At 42.1% G+C, this 22572-nt stretch overlaps 2 protein-coding genes across 5 annotated transcripts; one reads left to right on the top strand and one right to left on the bottom strand.

The window, feature by feature from the left end:
• The first annotated feature begins 753 nt into the window (after positions 1–753).
• LOC144214818 (semaphorin-6D-like) lies at positions 754–17117 on the top strand. The gene is made up of 23 exons (XM_077743508.1): positions 754–1044; positions 1342–1398; positions 3818–3875; positions 4180–4342; positions 4423–4537; positions 4670–4727; positions 4791–4847; positions 4931–5032; positions 5098–5188; positions 5257–5379; positions 5571–5659; positions 5736–5825; positions 5936–6063; positions 6332–6463; positions 6546–6704; positions 6937–7110; positions 7171–7311; positions 7395–7472; positions 15441–15496; positions 15570–15623; positions 15698–15939; positions 16016–16135; positions 16200–17117. Exons 4-23 carry the CDS (start codon positions 4225–4227, stop codon positions 16836–16838), a joined length of 2766 nt encoding a protein of 921 aa, XP_077599634.1. The 5' UTR covers positions 754–1044; positions 1342–1398; positions 3818–3875; positions 4180–4224; the 3' UTR covers positions 16839–17117.
• On the bottom strand, positions 6735–20906 carry LOC144214820 (major histocompatibility complex class I-related protein 1-like). Of its 4 annotated transcripts, none has more exons than XM_077743511.1 (7): positions 20747–20906; positions 19553–19819; positions 18451–18735; positions 17947–18240; positions 17565–17750; positions 17409–17482; positions 6735–7362 (listed from the first exon to the last, which is right to left on the bottom strand). In XM_077743511.1, the coding sequence occupies exons 1-6, from the start codon at positions 20796–20798 to the stop codon at positions 17436–17438; spliced, it is 1131 nt and encodes a 376-aa protein (XP_077599637.1). In that variant the 5' UTR covers positions 20799–20906; the 3' UTR covers positions 6735–7362; positions 17409–17435. The 4 variants fall into 4 exon arrangements, with proteins under 4 accessions (XP_077599637.1, XP_077599640.1, XP_077599639.1 ...); XM_077743514.1 differs by having other exon boundaries at positions 6735–7445; XM_077743513.1 differs by having other exon boundaries at positions 6735–7514.
• Between the last annotated feature and the right edge of the window lie 1666 nt (positions 20907–22572).

Here is a 22572-nt window from a genome sequence, read left to right on the forward strand (position 1 = left end):
TGTTTTCAGGTTCCAAATCAGAATTCCATGTTTCACTTTATAAGAAAGCCTGGCTTCAAACTTGAGCCTCTGCGTTTGTGGCTTCCAGGAAGCGTCCCCGCGTAGACATTCCTTCCATTCCGGAAACAAACAGCCGATGTTTGTTCTGCTTTTAGGGATAAGGTGAGGAAATTCGGCGGGAAGGATGACGACGAGACAAGGCCACGATCCAAAACACGTCTTATGGGTTCCCTCAACTTGGGTGTCCAAATCCTTGCAGGTCAGTCCATTTCCACACTCTTGTTTCTAGGCAGATTTGGGAAGACTGAATGAATTGGTGAAGATGCTCACTTGTTACTAGGCAGAATTCCCAAGCTTCCTCGTTTCATTTTTTTTTTTTTTTTATACAATTGAGAAGGCAAAGACAAACTAATGGCGCACAAAAACCTGCCATTATCCAATTTTTTTAATTGCAAGAAATGCAACCTAGGGAAATGATTGCCCCCCCCCCCCCAAGCACAAAGATGCACGTGTATCGCCATAGCAACAAGGTCAACCGGCATAACCAGCGTGACCGCTCAGTGTCTGATTTTTATCCCTCCAATGACGTGACCTTCATTTGACCTTATATGGTTGCTTAGCAACGCTAAAAAAACATCACAGTGGTCTGAGAGTTACACACAAGCGGGGAGAAAACAGAATGACAAAAGGATGAAGTCAACCTAGCCAGTCATTTGAACGCCACCCATCCGTCTCAAGTAGCCTTAGTCAGAGGAGGCGGACCCGACACTTGTCGCCGCCCCTCGCTCATTGGCCGAGTGTGTCGGGGAGGGGGCGTGGCCTGCTCCGGAGACGCCGGGCGACCGGCTGAGGAGCTTAGCAGCCCGCCAGAAAGAAAAGAAAAAGCACACAGCTCCTTTTTTTGGAGCCGTTCTTTTATTTTTCCTTTATTTTTTGTTCTTTTTCCTGCGTGCTCGCAGACGGCCCATCACGCGGACGCACCGGAGTACTCGCACGGGGGCGTGCGGGGATGCGTTTCCTCTGCGGCGACATGCACGCGCGCAGGTGAGTCAGGCGAGCGCACGGGCCAAGAGAGTCTTCAAGGGTGTCCATCAATGGCGTCTTAGCCCTGCCCACAAATTGCGTGACGTCACGCCATCGACGTGACGTCATTGGGAAGGAGGTCAAAGTGGTCCTGCCTCTTACTGTGACGTCAAGCTGCTTTTATTGCGGGCGATTGAATGCTTGGAAGGTTACACGTTGAATTTTGGACAGGCGGGCTTAAGTGACACCAATCCATGTCGTGGAAAGAAAAATGAAGCCTACCTGTAGGTCTCATACCTTCTTTTTTTTATCCTCCAGATTTCACAAGTGGATTGAATGCACTTCTTTGATTGGCAGACACTTCCAGTGAGACAGGTACGTGCACTCATTTATCATAGATGTATATATAGATATATGTACAGTCTACTTCCGGAATGAATTGGTTCCAGAACTTTTTTCGTTGCTTGAAAATTTTGTAAGTAAAGCACTTTTATCAAAAGTGTTCGTAACTAGAGACATTCGGAAGTAGAGGTATGACTGTATATATGTATGTATATGTATATACTATGTGTATATATACAAATGTGTATATATATGTGTATATGTACATATATATATGTGTGTGTTTGCCTAAAAGAAACTCGAGTATTTTGGACTGATGTCAATGTTTTGTTTGAATTGGAATGAGTATTAGCCTTAAAATGTCAGTCTGCGCTAATCCCAGCCATCTTTGAGCAAATCCCCCAAAATGGGGCCCCACCAGGCCAAGAACCCCCACCCCCACCCCCACCCGTTTTCCTGACCAAGGCCCAAAGCCCCCCCCCCCAGCTTCACTTCATTCTTCTCTTCAGCCACCTTCTGTTTTTATCCATCTTTCTCTCATTATTGCATTCATTTGTTAGCTGATCTCCATGAATTGAATATGACTGGTCAGCAGCGTCCAGTCAATCCCTCTGTAGTGGAAGAATAAAGGTTGATTCATTCAACACTCATCCCACTTGAAATGGATTGGACGTCTAAGTCAACTCATTTCTATTCAAGGCTTAAACAAGACAAAGACCCATCAAAGCGGCCATGTTGGTAGAGGCCACATTGCCATCAAAGTCAATGCATTGATATTCTATTTGAGTTAAAACGGGTTAGTGTATTTCTCAACCCATTTTATAAGATTTATAATCAATTTGCTCTATTTGAAGCCAGTGGACGTCCAATCTTTTTGAAGACGGCAGCGAATGGACAAATGTTCATTTGCTGTCAACCCTTGCACTACAAATGGATTGGACATTTGCAAGTGACAAACTAATGGAGGTGAAAAAGTGTGTAGGAATTCGGCAGCGAATGACAACAGGTTAAGGTGTTCCTTCTTTTTCTTTCCATCCTACTTTCTCTCCATCCCCCCCCCCCCCCCCCCATCATGCGTCTGCCTTTTGTTGCTGACAGATTCCTTGTTCACTGCAAATCCTCATTGATTAGTGTGTGCACGTGTGCATGTGTGTGTGTGTGTGCATGTGGAAATATTTAAGACCCTTCCACACACACACACACACACACACACACACGCACTGATCCATTAATTAGCTTAAGTGCCTCCTTCCCGGGCAGGTGGGTCTCCTTTTTTTAGTTTTTCCCATTTTGACCTTCTTTCCGTTTGTCAATCACGTGGATTTGACTGCCATACTGCCTCACCCAGATAGATTTGGGCGGCAGGTGGGGCGACGCTCCCTCAACTCAAAAGCGTCCGTTTCTGGGCAGGATTCTTTAGCTTCTTCCTTCTCTAATTCCTACGTTGATCCCTGAAATCTTTTCCCATCCCCAAAGCCCTCTTGATGGACACCTGGGCGTTCCTACTTCCCGTCCCGCCCCCACTCAGAGAGGGCGGAGCCTGCTTCAAACTCTTTTTCTTCGTCTGCCCTAATATGTGCGCTTTGCGGCGGCAAAAGCTTCCCAAAAGGAAGCTTTTGGCTGTCAATTTTCTTCAAATAACAACTTTTCATGTTATTTAAAGGATTGAAAGATCATCAAAAGCCGCCATTTGGCCTTTTTTTTAGGTCGGTGGTTGCTATGCCGGTTACTAGGCTGCATATCACGTGACTTCTTTGTGCTGAGTCATCCGTTGTGTCATCCAATGGCGCCTGTTTTGGCAGCACGCACGCCTTTTTGGTGTCGCTTCATTATAGGAATGAATGAATGAATGAATGAATGAATAAATGAATGAAAGGTGCCAGCCTCTCTCCGTGGAAATGGAATGAAACGTTTCCTCGGGAGAAATCCATTTCAATAGCAAACAGAAGGCCGATTTGACGTTAGCCTCTGTCATCCGTCAATGGCACCCGAAGGGTTAATCCGCAACATGTGACCTCAAAGGTCGGAATGATGCCAGACGGGGATTAGCGTCCAGATCCCTTCCCTTCCCCCGGCCGATGTGCATGGTGGTCCCGTTGTGCCGTAACATCTTCGCTAATCCCATCCCGTTGAGCTTTTTGGGCTTTAGACGAAACGTCGCCATCTCATCCTCCACCAACTCTGCGGGGGGGCGCCAACGGGCCAGAAACGGTCGCCCGGATGTTTGGTCGCCACTCAAAATAAGGTCAAAGTTAAGTTAGCCGCAATGTAAATTGACATAGACTGGAAGTAGCTAGGCGAAAACAACATGAGTATCAAAGATGAATTTTCAAACCATGATAGCATGCTAGAATTGATGGATGTTATGGCCTGGTTGTCATAGAAACCGACTGGCCACCACATCACATAACCAAGGAGATTCTAACCATTTTTGTGTTTTGTTTTCCTTCAGGTGTACTGAGGGGTTAGCCCCGCCCCCACTTTCAGTCAGCGGACCTGCTGCGCCACCCGTGAGTACAACATTTTGCTTTTTGCCACTCGGTGTGTGTAGCTACTGCAGCAGTTGCCATGACAACCAAATGATGGGGGTGCTGCCGGCCGGGCCAAGGAAGGAAGGAAGTGTTGGCAACATGGGAGCGTGGCCTCGTGTGGGCAGTCACATTTAATTGCCTTTGGTCCAAGTCCATGCTTTGACAATAACATTCCAACTTTGATTCTGGGAAATCAACCATTTCTTAGCTCATTTTTTTCAAAGATTCCCTTTTTCATCAAATGCCGTTGACTTAATGCTGGCCTTTTCCACTTTGGTGACAGGCGAGACACACCATGCCCAGCTGAGCCCGTTCCCTCCTCGTCAAAATGGCCGACCCGCCACGGGCGCCAACGCCGCCATCGCTGCTGCTGTTCCTGCTGGCCTCCTGTTTCCTCCACGCGCGGTCCTTCCCGCAAGACCCGATTGCCATCAACGTGGTGGACGGTAAGCGTAAGGGAGCGTCCGTCCGTCCGTCCGTCCGTCCGTCGGGTGGCGCCGGAGCTCAAGCCAGGTCTTTTTGGCAGATTCCCGAGACGTGGCGGGATTCCGAAGTCTGCTGCGGGACAACGACACCTTGCGTCTGGGCCTGGGCTTCCAGACCATGAGGCGCGTTAACCGGATGCTCTTCATCACGGCCAGGTAACAACACCATCTGTTAACCCCCGAGCCGTACCTTTGAGACCCTTGTCCTATATGAACTGTAATGAAAAGACAAGTCGTGCACGATACGATGAGTTACGACAGATTGGACTTTCATTTTGTGTGCCGCAGGGATCACGTGTTTGCGGTCAACCTGTCGACGGCGGCGGACGCTTTCGTCCCTCAGATGGTGAGTCGGCCGCTCGCCATCTTCATATGATGCGTCATGTCCACTCTTGTCTTCCCCTTCCAGAAGTTGACGTGGCGTTCCACCGACGTCAGCAAGTGCGCCGTGCGCGGAAAGAACAGCGTGAGTCCCCACCCCCCCAACCCCAAAAGGTCGCCCGGGCGGAATTTGCGGCGCTTCAGCTGGCCGTCTTTTGCCTTTTTCAGGACGAGTGCTACAATTACATCAAAGTTTTAGTGGCGCGCGACGACGAGACGCTCTTTGTCTGCGGCACCAACGCTTTGGACCCGGCCTGTCGCCATTACAAGGTAGTTCTCGACCGCCGACAATGGAGGAGGCGGAGCTTGACGTCGCTCGCTTTTGGTCGACACAGACGAGCACGTTGGAGCAGGTGGGCTCGGAGTTGCCGGGTCAGGCGCGCTGCCCCTTCGAGTCGGGACAGTCCAACGCCGCCACCTTTGCCGGTAAGCGACGAGCCGGCTTTCCGCCATTTTGTGGTGAGCTCACGCCACTCTGCCGTTGGGTGCGACAGGCGGAGACTTGTACTCGGCCACCGTGACGGACTTCCTGGCCAGCGACGCCGTCATCTACCGCAGCCTCGGAGACCGGCGCCCCGTCCTGAGGAGCGTCAAGTACGACTCCAAGTGGTTACGAGGTGCGCCCGTCCAAAACTTTTTGAAACAATTTGCTCGCTAGTGGACGTGCCGCCATTTCAAGTGGAAATGGCGGAAAATGGTAGCCCGTGACGTCGCTAGATGAAATTGTGACAGTATTTCCAGCTTTTTTAACAGCATTTGTGACTCTAAACAAAATGTAAACATTGGTAAAAGTCCCGAATGTTCGCAGAGCCTCGTTTCCTGCACGCCATCGACTACGGGAGCCACGTCTACTTCTTCTTGAGCGAGATCGCCATCGAGTACACGGCCCTGGGGAAGGTAGGTAGTATATCCGCCGGCGGCCAGACGGGCGAGCACCCCCTGACCGGCCCCGCTCCCCCTTTTCTACGGACAGGTGGTCTTTTCTCGGGTGGCCAGGGTGTGCAAGAACGACGACGGCGGCTCGCCCAGAGTGCTGGACAAACACTGGACGTCCTTTCTCAAGGTGAGCCGTGAGTGACGTCGGCGCCGCGTCGCCCCCGGGGGGGGACGCAAGGCCGGTGGTCACGCCGACCGACTGACCGACCGACCGACCGTCCGTCCGTGTCCCGTCAGGCTCGTCTGAACTGCTCGCTGCCCGGAGATTCTCTCTTCTACTTTGACGTCCTCCAATCGCTGACCGACGTGGTGCAGATCAACGGACGGCCCGCCGTGCTGGCCATCTTCACCACGCAAGCTAACAGGTGAGCGCTAAGCTAAGCGGCCGGACGTTAAGCTAACAGAGTAGAGAACCTGTGGCCCGGGAGCCAGTTGTGGCTCTTTGGATGGATGCTTCTGGCTCTCCGCTAAACCGTGAGCTAGAATCGCTTAGAGTTGTTTTAATCTTGAGTATGAATAACCATTGAAAATAGGAATTGTTTATGGCTCTCTGTCAAAAAGGTTCCCGAGTCCCGAAACCCTAGAGTGACGACCACTTGTCCTTTTTGTCTTTTTTTTTCTTTCCTCGCCCAGCATCCCCGGTTCGGCCGTCTGCGCCTTCTACATGGACGACGTGGAGAAAGCCTTTGACGGGAAGTTCAAGGAACAACGAGGAGGCGACGCCTCCTGGACGGCCGTGGCCGAGCGCGCCGTGCCCAGTCCCAGGTGAGCGTCCGCTCAGGAGGGAGGGAGGTTAAGACGTCGTCGTAGTCGTCCCCCGCTCAAATGTCCTTCCGTCTCCAATCAGGCCCGGCTCGTGCGCCGGCGGCGACGGTCCCGCCGCCGACTTTGAATCTTCCTCCAAGTTCCCGGACGAGACGCTGGCGTTCGTCAAGTCCTTCCCGCTGGTAGACGAGGCGGTGCTGGCCGTCAATCGCCGCCCGTTGTACACGCGCACGTCCAGCAGGTAAGAACACTAGACATGCTTGACTACCGGTAGTGGAAAAAAAGTACTTTACTGATGTTTGACTCGTAGAAAAGAACAATTACAATGGTGACATTTTATGTGGGTAACCACGCTGATGTTTTTTGATTTGATACATTGAGGTTTTACAACAAGTAGAAGTAGATATGCAAATAAGTACTGTTGTTGTATTGGTCAAATATTGCTCTTGTAACAATGTCCGCCTGCATTTTAGATCCAAGCTGACGCGGATCGCGGCGGATGTATCGGCGGGACCCCACAAGGAGCGCACGGTGGTCTTCCTGGGTTCGGAGGACGGACGGGTAGCCAAGGTGCTGCTGGCCACGCGCCCCGACGACGCCTGGCCATCCCGACTCTTGGAGGATATCCGTGTCTACGACCCGGAAAAGTGAGAAGCCTTTCTTTTTCTATCACGCCGCCGCCGCCGCTGACCGGGCAGTCTTCTCAGGTGCGACCCGGGCTCGGAGGAGGACCGGCGGGTTTTGGGTCTGGAGCTGGACAAGGAACACCACGCCCTCTTCGTGGCGTTCAGCAGCTGCCTTCTGCGCGTGCCGCTAAGCCGATGCACGCGACACGGCGCCTGCAAGAGGTCAGGAAAAGGCCGCCCAAGCCTCCGGCCGTCCATGGGTCCGACCGGCACCTTTTCACAATAACAGCGGCCTTCATTGTCAGGTCGTGCTTGGCCTCCCGCGACCCCTACTGCATCTGGCTACGCACGGGAACCTGTGCTGACATGGCGCCTGGATTTAAGTAAGTGCCACTTCCCCAAGAGAACCGTGTTCATAAAAGTGCCTAGCAAAGTCATTGACAAACATAAAATAAAGTAAGGCATTTTACCTCCAAAAAAACGACATAGGTTACTATGTCGTTTTTTTTTAGAAAAACGACATAGGTTACTATGTCGTTTTTCTCCAAAGAACGACATAGTAACTTATGTCGTTTTTTTGAGAAAAACGACATAGTAAACTATGTCGTTTTTCTCAAAAAAACGACATAGTAACCTATGTCGTTTTTTTAGAGAAAAACCACATAGGTTACTATGTGGTTTTTCTCAACAAAAAACAAACGACATAGTAACCTATGTCGTTTTTCTCAAAAAAAACGACATAGTAACCTATGTCGTTTTTTGGAGAAAAACAACATAGGTTACTATGTCGTTTTTCTCTGAAAAAACTACATAGGTAACTATGTCGTTTTTCTAAAAAAAAACGACATAGGTTACTATGTCGTTTTTTTAGAGAAAAACCACATAGGTTACTATGTCATTTTTCTCAACAAAAAAAAACGACATAGTAACCTATGTCGTTTTTCTCCAAAAAAACGACATAGTAACCTATGTCGTTTTTCTAAAAAAAAAACGACATAGTAACCTATGTCGTTTTTTTTTTAGAAAAACGACATAGGTTACTATGTCGTTTTTTTGGAGAAAAACGACAAAGTAACCTATGTCGTTTTTTTTTAGAGAAAAACGACATAGTAACCTATGTCGTTTTTTTTTTTAGAAAAACGACATAGTAACCTATGTCGTTTTTCCTCAAAAAAACGACATAGTAACCTATGTCGTTTTTCCTCAAAAAAACGACATAGTAACCTGTCGTTTTTTTTTTTAGAAAAACAACATAGTAACCTATGTCGTTTTTCTCCAAAAAACGACATAGGTTACTATGTCGTTTTTCTCCAAAAAACGACATAGATTACTATGTCGTTTTTCTCCAAAAACGACATAGGTTACTATGTCGTTTTTCTCCAAAAAACGACATAGGTTACTATGTCGTTTTTCTCCAAAAAACGACATAGGTTACTATGTCGTTTTTCTATAAAAAACGACATAGGTTACTATGTCTATTTTTTGGAGGCAAACGACATAGTAACCTATGTCGTTTTTTTGGAGAAAAACGACATACTAACCTATGTCGTTTTTCTCCAAAAAAACCGACATAGTAATTATAAATTATGTCGTTTTCCTGGAAAAACGACATAGTAGCTATAAACTGTCGTTTTTCTCCAAAAAAACAACATAGTAACCTATGTCGTTTTTCTCAAAAAAACGACATAGTAACCTATGTCGTTTTTCTCAAAAAAACGACATAGTAACCTATGTCGTTTTTTATAGAAAAACGACATAGTAACCTATGTCGTTTTTTGGAGAAAAACGACATAGTAACCTATGTTGTTTTTTGGAGAAAAACGACATACTAACCTATGTCGTTTTCCTCCAAAAAAAACGACATAGGTTACTATGTCGTTTTTCTCCAAAAAACGACATAGGTTACTATGTCGTTTTTCTCCAAAAAACGACATAGGTTACTATGTCGTTTTTCTATAAAAAACGACATAGGTTACTATGTCGTTTTTTTGGAGAAAAACGACATAGTAACCTATGTCGTTTTTCCTCAAAAAAACGACATAGTAACCTATGTCGTTTTTCCTCAAAAAAACGACATAGTAACCTATGTCGTTTTTCTCAAAAAAAAAACGACATAGTAACCTATGTCGTTTTTCTCAAAAAAAACGACATAGTAACCTATGTCGTTTTTTGGAGAAAAACGACATACTAACCTATGTCGTTTTTCTCCAAAAAAACCGACATAGTAATTATAAATTATGTCGTTTTCCTGGAAAAACGACATAGTAGCTATAAACTATGTCGTTTTTCTCCAAAAAAAACGACATAGTAACCTATGTCGTTTTTCTCCAAAAAACGACATAGGTTACTATGTCGTTTTTCTAAAAAAAAAATGACATAGGTTACTATGTCGTTTTTCTCAAAAAAACGACATAGTAACCTATGTCGTTTTTTATAGAAAAACGACATAGTAACCTATGTCGTTTTTTGGAGAAAAACGACATAGTAACCTATGTCGTTTTTTTGGAGAAAAACGACATACTAACCTATGTCGTTTTTCTCCAAAAAAAACGACATAGGTTACTATGTCGTTTTTCTCCAAAAAACGACATAGTAACCTATGTCGTTTTTTTTTGGAGAAAAACGACATAGGTTAGTATGTCGTTTTTTGGAGAAAAACGACATACTAACCTATGTCGTTTTTCTCCAAAAAAAACGACATAGGTTACTATGTCGTTTTTTGGAGAAAAACGACATAGGTTACTAGGTGTTTTTTCTATAAAAAACGACATAGGTTACTATGTCGTTTTTTTGGAGAAAAACGACATAGTAACCTATGTCGTTTTTCCTCAAAAAAAACGACATAGTAAAAAAAAAAAAAAACGACATAGTAACCTATGTCGTTTTTCTCCAAAAAAAACGACATAGTAACCTATGTCGTTTTTCTCCAAAAAAAACGACATAGTAACCTATGTCGTTTTTCTCCAAAAAAAACGACATAGTAATTATAAACTATGTCGTTTTCCTGGAAAAACGACATAGTAGCTATAAACTATGTCGTTTTTCTCCAAAAAAACGACATAGGTTACTATGTCGTTTTTCTAAAAAAAAAAATGACATAGGTTACTATGTCGTTTTTTTGAGAAAAACGACATAGGTTACTATGTTGTTTTTTTGGAGAAAAACGACATAGTTTATAGCTACTATGTCGTTTTTCCAGGAAAACGACATAGTAGCTATAAACTATGTCGTTTTTCTCCAAAAAAACAACATAGTAACCTATGTCGTTTTTCTCAAAAAAACGACATAGTAACCTATGTCGTTTTTTATAGAAAAACGACATAGTAACCTATGTCGTTTTTTGGAGAAAAACGACATACTAACCTATGTCGTTTTTCTCCAAAAAAAACGACATAGGTTACTATGTCGTTTTTCTCCAAAAAACGACATAGGTTACTATGTCGTTTTTCTCCAAAAAACGACATAAGTTACTATGTCGTTTTTCTATAAAAAACGACATAGGTTACTATGTCGTTTTTTTGGAGAAAAACGACATAGTAACCTATGTCGTTTTTCCTCAAAAAAACGACATAGTAACCTATGTCGTTTTTCCTCAAAAAAACGACATAGTAACCTATGTCGTTTTTCTCAAAAAAAAAACGACATAGTAACCTATGTCGTTTTTCTAAAAAAAAACGACATAGTAACCTATGTCGTTTTTTGGAGAAAAACGACATACTAACCTATGTCGTTTTTCTCCAAAAAAACCGACATAGTAATTATAAATTATGTCGTTTTCCTGGAAAAACGACATAGTAGCTATAAACTATGTCGTTTTTCTCCAAAAAAAAACGACATAGTAACCTATGTCGTTTTTCTCCAAAAAACGACATAGGTTACTATGTCGTTTTTCTAAAAAAAAAAATGACATAGGTTACTATGTCGTTTTTCTAAAAAAAAAACGACATAGTAACCTATGTCGTTTTTCTCAAAAAAACGACATAGTAACCTATGTCGTTTTTCTCAAAAGAACGACATAGTAACCTATGTCGTTTTTTTGGAGAAAAACGACATACTAACCTATGTCGTTTTTCTCCAAAAAAAACGACATAGGTTACTATGTCGTTTTTCTCCAAAAAACGACATAGGTTACTATGTCGTTTTTCTCCAAAAAACGACATAGGTTACTAGGTGTTTTTTCTATAAAAAACGACATAGGTTACTATGTCGTTTTTTTGGAGAAAAACGACATAGTGACCTATGTCGTTTTTCCTCAAAAAAAACGACATAGTAACCTATGTCGTTTTTCTCAAAAAAAAAACGACATAGTAACCTATGTCGTTTTTCTAAAAAAAAAACGACATAGTAACCTATGTCGTTTTTCTCCAAAAAAAACCGACATAGTAATTATAAACTATGTCGTTTTCCTGGAAAAACGACATAGTAGCTATAAACTATGTCGTTTTTCTCCAAAAAAACGACATAGGTTACTCTGTCGTTTTTCTAAAAAAAAAAATGACATAGGTTACTATGTCGTTTTTCTCAAAAAAATGACATAGTAACCTATGTCGTTTTTCTCAAAAAAAACGACATAGTAACCTATGTCGTTTTTCTCAAAAAAAACGACATAGTAACCTATGTCGTTTTTCTCAAAAAAAACGACATAGTAACCTATGTCGTTTTTCTCAAAAAAACGACATAGTAACCTATGTCGTTTTTCTCAAAAAAACGACATAGTAACCTATGTCGTTTTTCTCAAAAAAAAACGACATAGTAACCTATGTCGTTTTTCTCAAAAAAACGACATAGTAACCTATGTCGTTTTTCTCAAAAAAACGACATAGTAACCTATGTCGTTTTTCTCAAAAAAAATGACATAGTAACCTATGTCGTTTTTCTCAAAAAAACGACATAGGTTACTACATAGTAACCTATGTCGTTTTTCTATAAAAAAACGACATAGGTTACTATGTCGTTTTTTTGAGAAAAACGACATAGTAACCTATGTCGTTTTTCTCAAAAAAACGACATAGTAACCTATGTCGTTTTTCTCAAAAAAAACGACATAGTAACCTATGTCGTTTTTCTCCAAAAAAAACGACATAGTAATTATAAACTATGTCGTTTTCCTGGAAAAAAGACATAGTAGCTATAAACTATGTCGTTTTTCTCCAAAAAAACGACATAGTAACCTATGTCGTTTTTCTCAAAAAAACGACATAGTAACCTATGTCTTTTTCCTAAAAAAAACGACATAGTAACCTATGTCGTTTTTTTTTGGAGAAAAACGACATAGGTTACTACATAGTAACCTATGTCGTTTTTCTATAAAAAAAACGACATAGGTTACTATGTCGTTTTTTGGAGGAAAAACGACATAGTAACCTATGTCGTTTTTCTCCAAAAAAAAACGACATAGGTTACTATGTCGTTTTTCTCAACAAAAAAAACGACATAGTAACCTATGTCGTTTTTCTCCAAAAAAACGACATAGTAACTATAAACTATGTCGTTTTCCTGGAAAAAAGACATAGTAGCTATAAACAATGTCGTTTTTCTCCAAAAAACGACATAGTAACCTATTTCGTTTTTCGTCAAAAAACGACATAGTAACCTATGTCGTTTTTCGTCAAAAAACGACATAGTAACCTATGTCGTTTTTCTCCAAAAAACGACATAGGTTACTATGTCGTTTTTCTAAAAAAAAAAACGACATAGGTTACTATGTCGTTTTTTTGGAGAAAAACGACATACTAACCTATGTCGTTTTTCTCAAAAAAAAAACGACATAGTAACCTATGTCTTTTTTTGGAGAAAAACGACATACTAACCTATGTCGTTTTTCTCCAAAAAAAAACGACATAGTAACTATAAACTATGTCGTTTTCCTGGAAAAAAAAGACATAGTAGCTATAAACTGTCGTTTTTCTCCAAAAAACGACATAGGTTACTATGTCGTTTTTCTCAAAAAAAACGACAACTATGTCGTTTTTTTGAGAAAAACGACATAGGTTACTATGTCGTTTTTTTGAGAAAAACGACATAGGTTACTATGTCGTTTTTTTGAGAAAAACGACATAGGTTACTATGTCGTTTTTTTGAGAAAAATGACATAGTAACCTATGTCATTTTTTTTTTTAGAAAAACGACATAGTAACCTATGTCGTTTTTTGGAGAAAAACGACATAGGTTACTATGTCGTTTTTTTGGAGAAAAACGACATAGGTTACTACATAGTAACCTATGTCGTTTTTCTATAAAAAAACGACATAGGGTACTATGTCGTTTTTTGGAGGAAAAACGACATAGTAACCTATGTCGTTTTTCTCAAAAAAAACGACATAGTAACTATAAACTATGTCGTTTTCCTGTAAAAAAGACATAGTAGCTATAAACTATGTCGTTTTTCTCCAAAAAACGACATAGTAACCTATGTTGTTTTTCGTCAAAAAACGACATAGTAACCTATGTTGTTTTTCGTCAAAAAACGACATAGTAACCTATGTTGTTTTTCGTCAAAAAACGACTTAGTAACCTATGTCGTTTTTTGGAGAAAAACGACATAGGTTACTATGTCGTTTTTCTCCAAAAAAAATGACATAGTAACTATAAACTATGTCGTTTTCCTGTAAAAAAGACATAGTAGCTATAAACTATGTCGTTTTTCTCCAAAAAACGACATAGTAACCTATGTTGTTTTTCGTCAAAAAACGACATAGTAACCTATGTTGTTTTTCGTCAAAAAACGACATAGTAACCTATGTCGTTTTTTGGAGAAAAACGACATAGGTTACTATGTCGTTTTTTGGAGGAAAAACGACATAGTAACCTATGTCGTTTTTTGGAGGAAAAACGACATAGTACCCTATGTCGTTTTTCTCCAAAAAAAACCGACATAGGTTACTATGTCGTTTTTCTAAAAAAAAAACGACATAGTAACCTATGTCGTTTTTCTCCAAAAAAAACGACATAGTAACTATAAACTATGTCGTTTTCCTGGAAAAAAGACATAGTAGCTATAAACTATGTCGTTTTTCTCCAAAAAACGACATAGTAACCTATGTCGTTTTTTTGGAGAAAAATGACATAGTAACCTATGTCGTTTTTTTTTTAGAAAAACGACATAGTAACCTATGTCGTTTTTCTCAAAAAAAACGACATAGTAACCTATGTCGTTTTTCTCCAAAAAACTACATAGTAACCTATGTTGTTTTTCTCCAAAAAACGACATAGTAACCCATGTCGTTTTTCACAAAAAAACGACATAGTAACCTATGTCGTTTTTCTCAAAAAAACGACATAGTAACCTATGTCGTTTTTTATAGAAAAACGACATAGTAACCTATGTCGTTTTTTGGAGAAAAACGACATGGGTTACTATGTCGTTTTTTGGAGAAAAACAACATAGGTTACTATGTAGTTTTTTGGAGAAAAACGACATAGGTTACTATGTCGTTTTTTTTGAGAAAAACGACATAGGTTACTATGTCGTTTTTTGGAGAAAAACGACATAGGTTACTATGTCGTTTTTTTTGAGAAAAACGACATAGTAACCTAAGTCGTTTTTTTTTTAGAAAACCGACATAGGTTACTGTCGTTTTTCTCCAAAAAAACGACATAGGGTTACTATGTTGTTTTTCTCCAAAAAAACGACATAGGTTACTGTCGTTTTTCTCCAAAAAAACGACATAGGGTTACTATGTTGTTTTTCTCCAAAAAAACGACATAGGTTACTATGTCGTTTTTCTCCAAAAAAACGACATAGGTTAGTATGTCGTTTTTTGGAGAAAAACGACATACTAACCTATGTCGTTTTTCTCCAAAAAAAACGACATAGTAACCTATGCCGTTTTTCTCAAAAAAACGACATAGGTTACTATGTCGTTTTTCTAAAAAAAAAAACGACATAGTAACCTATGTCGTTTTTTTGGAGAAAAACGACATAGTAACCTATGTCGTTTTTTTGGAGAAAAACAACATAGTAACCCTATGTCGTTTTTTTGGAGAAAAACGACAGTAACCTATGTCGGTTTTCTCAAAAAAACGACATAGTAAACTATGTCGTTTTTCTCAAAAAAACGACATAGTAACCTATGTCGTTTTTCTAAAAAAAAAACGACTTAGGTTACTATGTCGTTTTTCTCAAAAAAACGACATAGTTACATAGTAACTATAAACTGTCATTTTTTTAGAAGAAACTAAACTGTCATTTTTTTAGAAGAAACTAAACTGTCGTTTTTTTAAAGAAAAAAGCCTTACTATACTAAGTCATTTTAAAAAAAAAAAGCCTTACAATACTATGTCGTTTTTTTTAAATAAAGAAGCCTTAATATACTATGTGAATTCTTATTAACTGCCTTTCTTGTTGGCAGGGCGGGTTTCGAGCAGGACATTGAGGGAGACCACGCCCACCTGGCCGCTTGTCACGGTGAGTCACGGACGGACGGCGTCACGTGGTGTCAGCACGCAAACCTTGATGTGTCTTTTTACCTTTTCCACAGCCGACCTCTCGGCGACGGCTCGTGACCGGGTAGCGCCCGTCGACGCGGCCTACGGTAAGCCACCCCCCCCCCGGCCAAGGCCTGACCAATGGCCGCCCTGGTTGACAACAACCGTGCTCTCATTTCAGGCGTACGTGGCACCGAGGGAGATCACTCGTCTCACGTTCACTACACGCTGTTGCTGGCCTGCGCACTCGTAGCGTTCTCGCTAGGCGCCGTATCGTCGGGCTTGGTCGTGTCGCGCTTCTGCGGGGGAGACGGGGACGCCAGCCACCACGGGAGCTTCAAAGACGCCGAGGCCCCGCTCCCGCGTTCCCTCTCCTTGCGCTCTTTGTCCAAAATGGACAGCCTTCTAGACGCCGTCCCCAAGGTGAGTGGGAGATTTGACATCCCAATCAAAAAGGCCATCAATGGCAACAAACTAGACGCGTTTCCGATCCTTGCAGGCGGACAAAGCGTCCCCCGAGACCCACGCGTCCTTCATCCCCGACGGGCCGGCGCCCCATTCTCCGTGTGCGCGACACCACCTCCCCGTGTCGGAGCCGCCCCGAGTCAGCCCGACGCAGGTACGTCAGTTAGCAGTTACCGTTAACGGAACGTACAAACGACAAACGGCGTTGTGTCCGACAGGCGGACGGCGAGCCAGACTCCCGTCCGGAGTGGGCCGTGGAGCGGAAGCAAAGCTCGGAACGCCGCCCCGGACCCTCCACGCCCCCCGCCGTGGTCCCGGCCGCCCACCTTCCCGGCGACATGTCTGCGTTGAACGAGCTCCTGAGGCACATTCAGCAAGTCGGCGCTCAAGGGGGTGGGGGCATTCGGGTCTTGACCGGCAAGCCAGGGGGTCTTGGCCATCTTCATCAGAACAACAAGATGCAAGGCCATAGTAGCTATTGCCAAGAACACTTCTCCCGAGCACTTCCGCTAAATGCTAACGGCACGGCCTCGTGGCAAGAGGCGCTCCCGGAGTCCCCCACCCGGCCCCCGGCCGCCATCCCGCCACGCCACTACAGCTTTAACCGGCAGGGAGTGGCGCCGAGGCACTTATTGGCCAGAATGAACAGCAACGGCAGTAACAACGGCGCCCCGGCCCGCCGCCAGACGGCGGCGGTCTGCTTAACGCGGCAGCACAGCTACAGCGAAGGTGTGCGCCGTGCAAACGCCACCAACGCGGCGGCCGTGCGCCGTGCCGTCTCACTCAAGCCTAAAATACCGCCAAAGCCGTCCTTCCTGCCCGAGGCCTCGCCTTGGCCCGCGGCAGGGGGACGCTGACTCGAGATGCCGGCGGCCGGAAGCCCCCACAAACTCCAGCAATAAACAAGCAAGACGAGAGACTGTCTCTTGAATAATCTAAACTTTTTCCCCCGAATTGTAAGCAAGTCTTTGTAACCGAAGCAGACTGAATGAATGTGTCCTCTGACTGATGTTGACCGTGCAACAGCGCCCCCTAGCAGTCCAAACGTCAACTTGTAGCATTCCTTCTTGTTTGTATGCTTAAGTGATTTACTAACGACGAATGACTGAATGTAAATAAAAATGCTTCATCTGTGACAGTCTCTCTCATTCATCATTGACGTAAATTATGACCAAATGCTATGCATTATTTTTGAAAAATAAGTATATTTCCTTCAAAAAATGACAATGAATACTAAGGCTTTTTTCAAACGACGACAAATCACTCTTTGTTTAGCGTTGCTAGGCTTTACAACAACGAAGAAAATTTCGACTGAATTTGAGCTATTTTTACTAAAACAGATTCATTGTTGGAGCCCTACGATCAAAACTAGCGTCGACTAGAACCTTTTCTTCCTAAAAAAATGTCAATATTGATTGAGAGCTCACCCCTTGTCCCGGTTGTGGACGGAAGCTTCAACAAACCGGCTGTTCCTCGACCGGCACCCGTCCATCAACACAGCCTGCAAAAAAAAAAAAAAAACAATCACGTTATAATTCATCGTCAGCTCATGTCACCCAACGGCGAATCTTGACGGCGCTCACCGAGCTGGACGTTTTGGTCGGCGTCGGAATAGACGCAGCCGAGGGTGCTGGGTTGTCCCCGCGTCGGCGCGTTGCGCCGTCTCCAACTTCGGACGTAAATCCCGACGCCGGCCGCCACGACGGCGACAGAAATGACTACTCCGGTGGCGATGACCGTGATGTGGTGCTCCGCGGGCTTTGCTGGAACTGAAAACATGACAACCGAGTCAGTACAGAACTACCTAACGTCTAAAAACTCATTTGTTGACTTTTTTTTCTAGTGGCATTTACCAGCGACGCGTACAAAAATAAAGCTGAATATGATCCAATTTTAAAAAAAAAACTGGCATAAAAATGAGTAGTATTTGAAATGTTGGACTTGCCCAAAAACCGAAATACTTACCGTAGTTAGTTGTGATGTGGGAGGCGTTCAGCACGGTGACAATTTCCTGGGCGAGTCCGTCCAGCACAAAGACGCAAGCGTAGCGGTGCCAGTCTTGGGCGGGCAGGCGTAGGCGGACGCCCAGCTGGAAGCTTCCGTCGTGGTTGGGCAGGAGCTGGCCGTGTTCCACGTGCTCGTGGAGCTGCTGGCCGTCGCGGGTCCAGTACATGTCCACCTTGTCGGGGTAGAAGCCGGTGGCGTGACACGTGATGTCGGCCGACGGCTCAGTCTGCAGCAGGAACACTAGGGGGCGCTCTGAAACAACGTTGCACACAGCAATCAATTGTAAGGCATATCTTTTGCTTTCTATTTTACTATCTCCTTTTAACTAAAATAATTGAAGCGACAATAAAATAAAAAACTGCTGTGATTGGCTGGCTCCACATTTGGAGTGTCCAAAAAGGCCTTAGTATACTATGCTGTTTTAGCATGCAAGTAAATGAAATCAAGCCTCCATCCACTCACGTATCCTCTGCAAGATCTCTTTGCCGTACTCCAGCGTCTGCCGGAGTCGCTGTGGACAATCGCTGAGCAGGCGGTGCTCCATGAACTCCAGCCAGCCCAAGTTGAGGTTCCACTTGCGAACGGTGGCCTCCATCTGCGGCCGCAGCCAAATCCACCGCCGCTGGCCCATGTCCAAGACCAACGTGTCTTGGGCGTCGTAACTGTGCCGGTTGAAACCCGACGGCGTCTCGCTTTCGTCCTCGTCGTCGTACTCGCAGCCGTGCATCACCTGGAACACGTGGACGCCTAAACGCCAACAAATGGGTGGAAAAACGTGATATTGAAAAAAAAATAGAGTTAAATAAAGTTAAAGTAATCCAATCCAATTGACTTAAGTAGCATTAATGGTAAAATTCACATCAAAGTAGTTCTTTTTGTCCTCGAGATGTGTGGATAAGAAATTCTATCTCTACCAATTACACTAACGGAAGCTAGTCAACCTGGAGATATGATTCTTTTAATTCCATGTTAGAAAATATGTTCATCCACTAGGCGGTACGAGCTTTCTGTCGGAAAGTCGATCAATTAGTTTTGGTGATGTAATATGTTAAACGTAGTACAAGAACAGTTGATGTATGTAAATGAGGTTGTTCTGAGACACTGTATAATTGCTGAAAAGTAGATACTCCTTAATTGAGTATTCCTTTCAGCAAGTGATTTTGACTTTCTCTTTAGTGAATAGTCTCTATGCTTGTGGTGCTCACAATGAAGGCGTACCGCCTCATTTATAATGTCAATAATGTCACACTGTTATTTAGAGCACCGTGAGAGCCAGATACATTTGCATATCTCAAGTATTGTGGTATTTAAGGTCAAACCAGTTAAGGTGGACAAAAATCACAACTTAAAGTAAGTTAGAGATTCACGACTTGCTTGTTCTCACTTTGTGCTTATATTCTTTTCAAGTTTAAATTCAGATTTAAAAGAAAATCAACAAAATATCTTTAACTATTACGTGTGGAATCTTATTTTGAAAAGACGCACTTTGACTGGAATACAATCTTGGCGTGTCATTCCGAGAAACCTCAAAGAAGCCACGACGGGGGCTTGAAAATGAACGTACCATCTGATTGGTTGAATCTTGTTTTTAGAATGTCCATGTTGATGTTGCCATAGTGTTCCTGTTTTTGCCAGAAGGTGGTCTGGTCCTTCCAGTAGTCCGGGTGTCGCTCCAAGATGGCGTCCATCCAGGCTTGCTTGGCCGTGGCCACGCGGGTGCGGCTGTCGTAGTGTTCCGTCACCACGCCGTCCACCACCACCACCGCCATCATGGTCGGCAGGCGAGAGATTTGGCTGCTCACCGTGTACACATGCCAAAGAGAGTGGCGAGCTAAAAAAAAAAAAAAAAAAACAACAACAACACCACTTTAACCATTTGACAGGGACAGTTGGTAGAGAGCTAGCTGACATTATTTAACATAGTTAATCACTCAAAAATAGTCAATTTACTACTATCAATCATGTTTTCTTTTTATCATATTTTAGTTAGGGTTTTTTTTTTCCAGATATTTGAAAAAATGTTATGTCAACAGATACCTATTGAGTTGTTGTCCAATTTACAAGTGTAACATTAACATATTTTTGTTCTTATTTATTGATGATTTTTTTAATTGTCCTAAAAATGTATAATTATATATGTATATTTTGGTCTGAAAAGAGTTATTTTGCTTTCCTAATTTTAGATGGCATTTAGCTTCTTTAAATTCAAGTAAGTTATCAAATGAGATATATTGTAATTCCAGTGTATTCTAGTCAAAGTAACACACACACCTACTCTTTGACCAACCCTCCATTGGGCAATAAGCCATTTCAAGACTTAATAATTATACACTAGCACTCCCAGTCCAAAGTCAAAAGAGATTAGACGAGCTCTCGCGTCATTGGCAACCATTGCGTGCAATGACAATAATGTAAAAGGCATGCAGAGCCATAAAAAGGTCTCCAACCCATACTTTATTTTATTGTTCAATCTAAGTGATAATATGACGTCACTGTGTGCGCAACTTAAAACCAGGTGACTTTTACAGCAACACTTGTTTACTACCGTCTCTAGCAGAAAATAATTAAAATGTGAACGTTTGGACACCCATTTCGAGTGTATGCAAATGCAACTCATGTTGATAACGCATAAAATGTGATTACAAAAGCAACTTCGACGTATATCAATTGTTTACATGCTGTGTTCTGATGCTAACACGAGGATAGCATCGCGAGTTGGCTTTTGCTTTCATTGCTTTCGTTTTGTGCGTTTTCTTACCTGCACAGGCGACGTGACACCAAACCAGCAGCCAAAAAAGCACACGGTTCATCTCGAAAACAAAGAAAATATCACATTATTGACACGCGAATAACCAGAAAAGGAAAGTTGAGGAAGCTCAGTCAGGACAAACTTTCTGTGACCAACCCATGACGTCATCAAAAAACGACCCTGTTAGGCGATAAGAAATGTTGACTTTCAAAAATATTTCCACAAAATAAATTTAAAAACGACTAATATATCAAAATAGCATCATAAAACGGACTAATTTTAATTACTTTAATTGTATTTTAATATTTGGACTTTTCCAGCATCATTAACAAAGATAAATTCCATTCTTGCTCTAAATGTAAACAACTTTATTATTAGACGTTCAATCCAAGGGAGAAATTTAGCATTAATTCATTCAATATAAATTTGTTCATCTTTGGGCCAAGACGCATACCCCAAATAATTATTTTATAAGACGACCTGGGTTAGAATTGCACTTTTGGCAATGACAAATAATAAGTCATTATTCTATTGTTACAACATTATTCTCATAGTCCTGTCAAATTAGATTAGTTTATTGGTAACCTAAGATAACAATAACCAGGGAAACGAGTCTTAACATTATCCTAATTTTAGAAGGGAGAGATTTTATCATTCAAACAAAGGATCATTGCCAAAAGCAGTTCTGTAATTACAGACTTTACTTGGCCGATAAGCATAATCAAACAAATTCTACGTTTCATAAACTAGAACTAATAAATGTCAGTTTCATGTTGCAGCATTGATGTGTTGATTGCTATTTTCTTCATAGCAAAATGTAATTAGAAATACCACGGCTGTCAATTGTTTTCAAAGTTTGCAAGAATGTGTTCGTTGTATTCATGAGGTTCATTTCTAATTAAATTTAGAAGACTTTCTTAAGAAAATAAGATTCTACTTCACTACACGTGCACTTGTGATTAATTTTGTTACAAAGCCTACATTTGAAACATTTTAACGTATTTGACTTTTTTAAAATAGTATTTTAATGTAAACTTCATCCGATTTTTTCCTGAAAAATTGGGTTCTATCGAGTTGGGAGTCACGCTATTTAACAAATGACGTCTTTTACGCTTTGTCATATCTTCAAGTAAAGTTATGGTGTCATAATTAGCCATGTTGGCTAACGTATGACGTACCCAACAAACACGAAATAAAGATACACAATGTTATGGATGGTAGAAAACAAAAAACAAAAAATTCAATGGTACTCCACCCAAGATGCAGGCGTGTACCCCTGACTCAGAAATGTGACCAGACGTCCAAAGCTAATTTTCCTCTTTGACATTTGAGGAAATTAAAAGTTATTTAACTCTTTTGACTTAAATTTGAATTACTGGTCAACTTCACATATACAATATTTCCTTTAAATAAATAAAGAAATAATAATAATATTAATAATTCCAACTCATGGAGATTTAACTTTGGAAAGATGCAATTTAAATGTGAATAACTTAACAGCACTATTAATTAAACGAACCTTGTTTAAGTAGTGATACACCCTATACATAATTAAGGCTACACCCGATTCATAATAGTGGTATTTTCAAAAGAACATGAGACTAGGCAGGGCAAAAGAAATGTAGTCATAGATCCTCCCAAAAGAAAATGGAAGAAAAGAAATTAGCATTAAAAAAAAAACAAACCGATACAGTTGTGACACACCTTGATGAACGTCTGAGGACATTCCAGAAAATGTACATTTGACCAGCTGATTTTCAAGTTCAATGATAACTACAAAATAACTGGGTGTGTACTACTGGTGTAAAAACTTTTACCTCTCATCACCCCCAGCA

This window comes from Stigmatopora nigra, chromosome 21 (genome assembly GCF_051989575.1).
Source record: "Stigmatopora nigra isolate UIUO_SnigA chromosome 21, RoL_Snig_1.1, whole genome shotgun sequence".
Lineage (NCBI taxonomy): Eukaryota > Metazoa > Chordata > Actinopteri > Syngnathiformes > Syngnathidae > Stigmatopora > Stigmatopora nigra.

Bases quoted from the DNA above. Each gene is read 5' to 3' on its own strand.
- LOC144214818 (XM_077743508.1), top strand. From the start codon at position 4,225: ATGGCCGACCCGCCACGGGCGCCAACGCCGCCATCGCTGCTGCTGTTC. The intron at 5,033-5,097 runs GTAGTTCTCGAC...TGGTCGACACAG, and splicing joins CGGCCTGTCGCCATTACAAG to ACGAGCACGTTGGAGCAGGT. The intron at 5,826-5,935 runs GTGAGCCGTGAG...GTGTCCCGTCAG, and splicing joins ACTGGACGTCCTTTCTCAAG to GCTCGTCTGAACTGCTCGCT.
- LOC144214820 (XM_077743511.1), bottom strand. From the start codon at position 20,798: ATGAACCGTGTGCTTTTTTGGCTGCTGGTTTGGTGTCACGTCGCCTGT. The intron at 18,736-19,552 runs GTACGTTCATTT...GTTGGCGTTTAG, and splicing joins AAGATTCAACCAATCAGATG to GCGTCCACGTGTTCCAGGTG. The intron at 18,241-18,450 runs GTGAGTGGATGG...ACGTTGTTTCAG, and splicing joins AGAGATCTTGCAGAGGATAC to AGCGCCCCCTAGTGTTCCTG.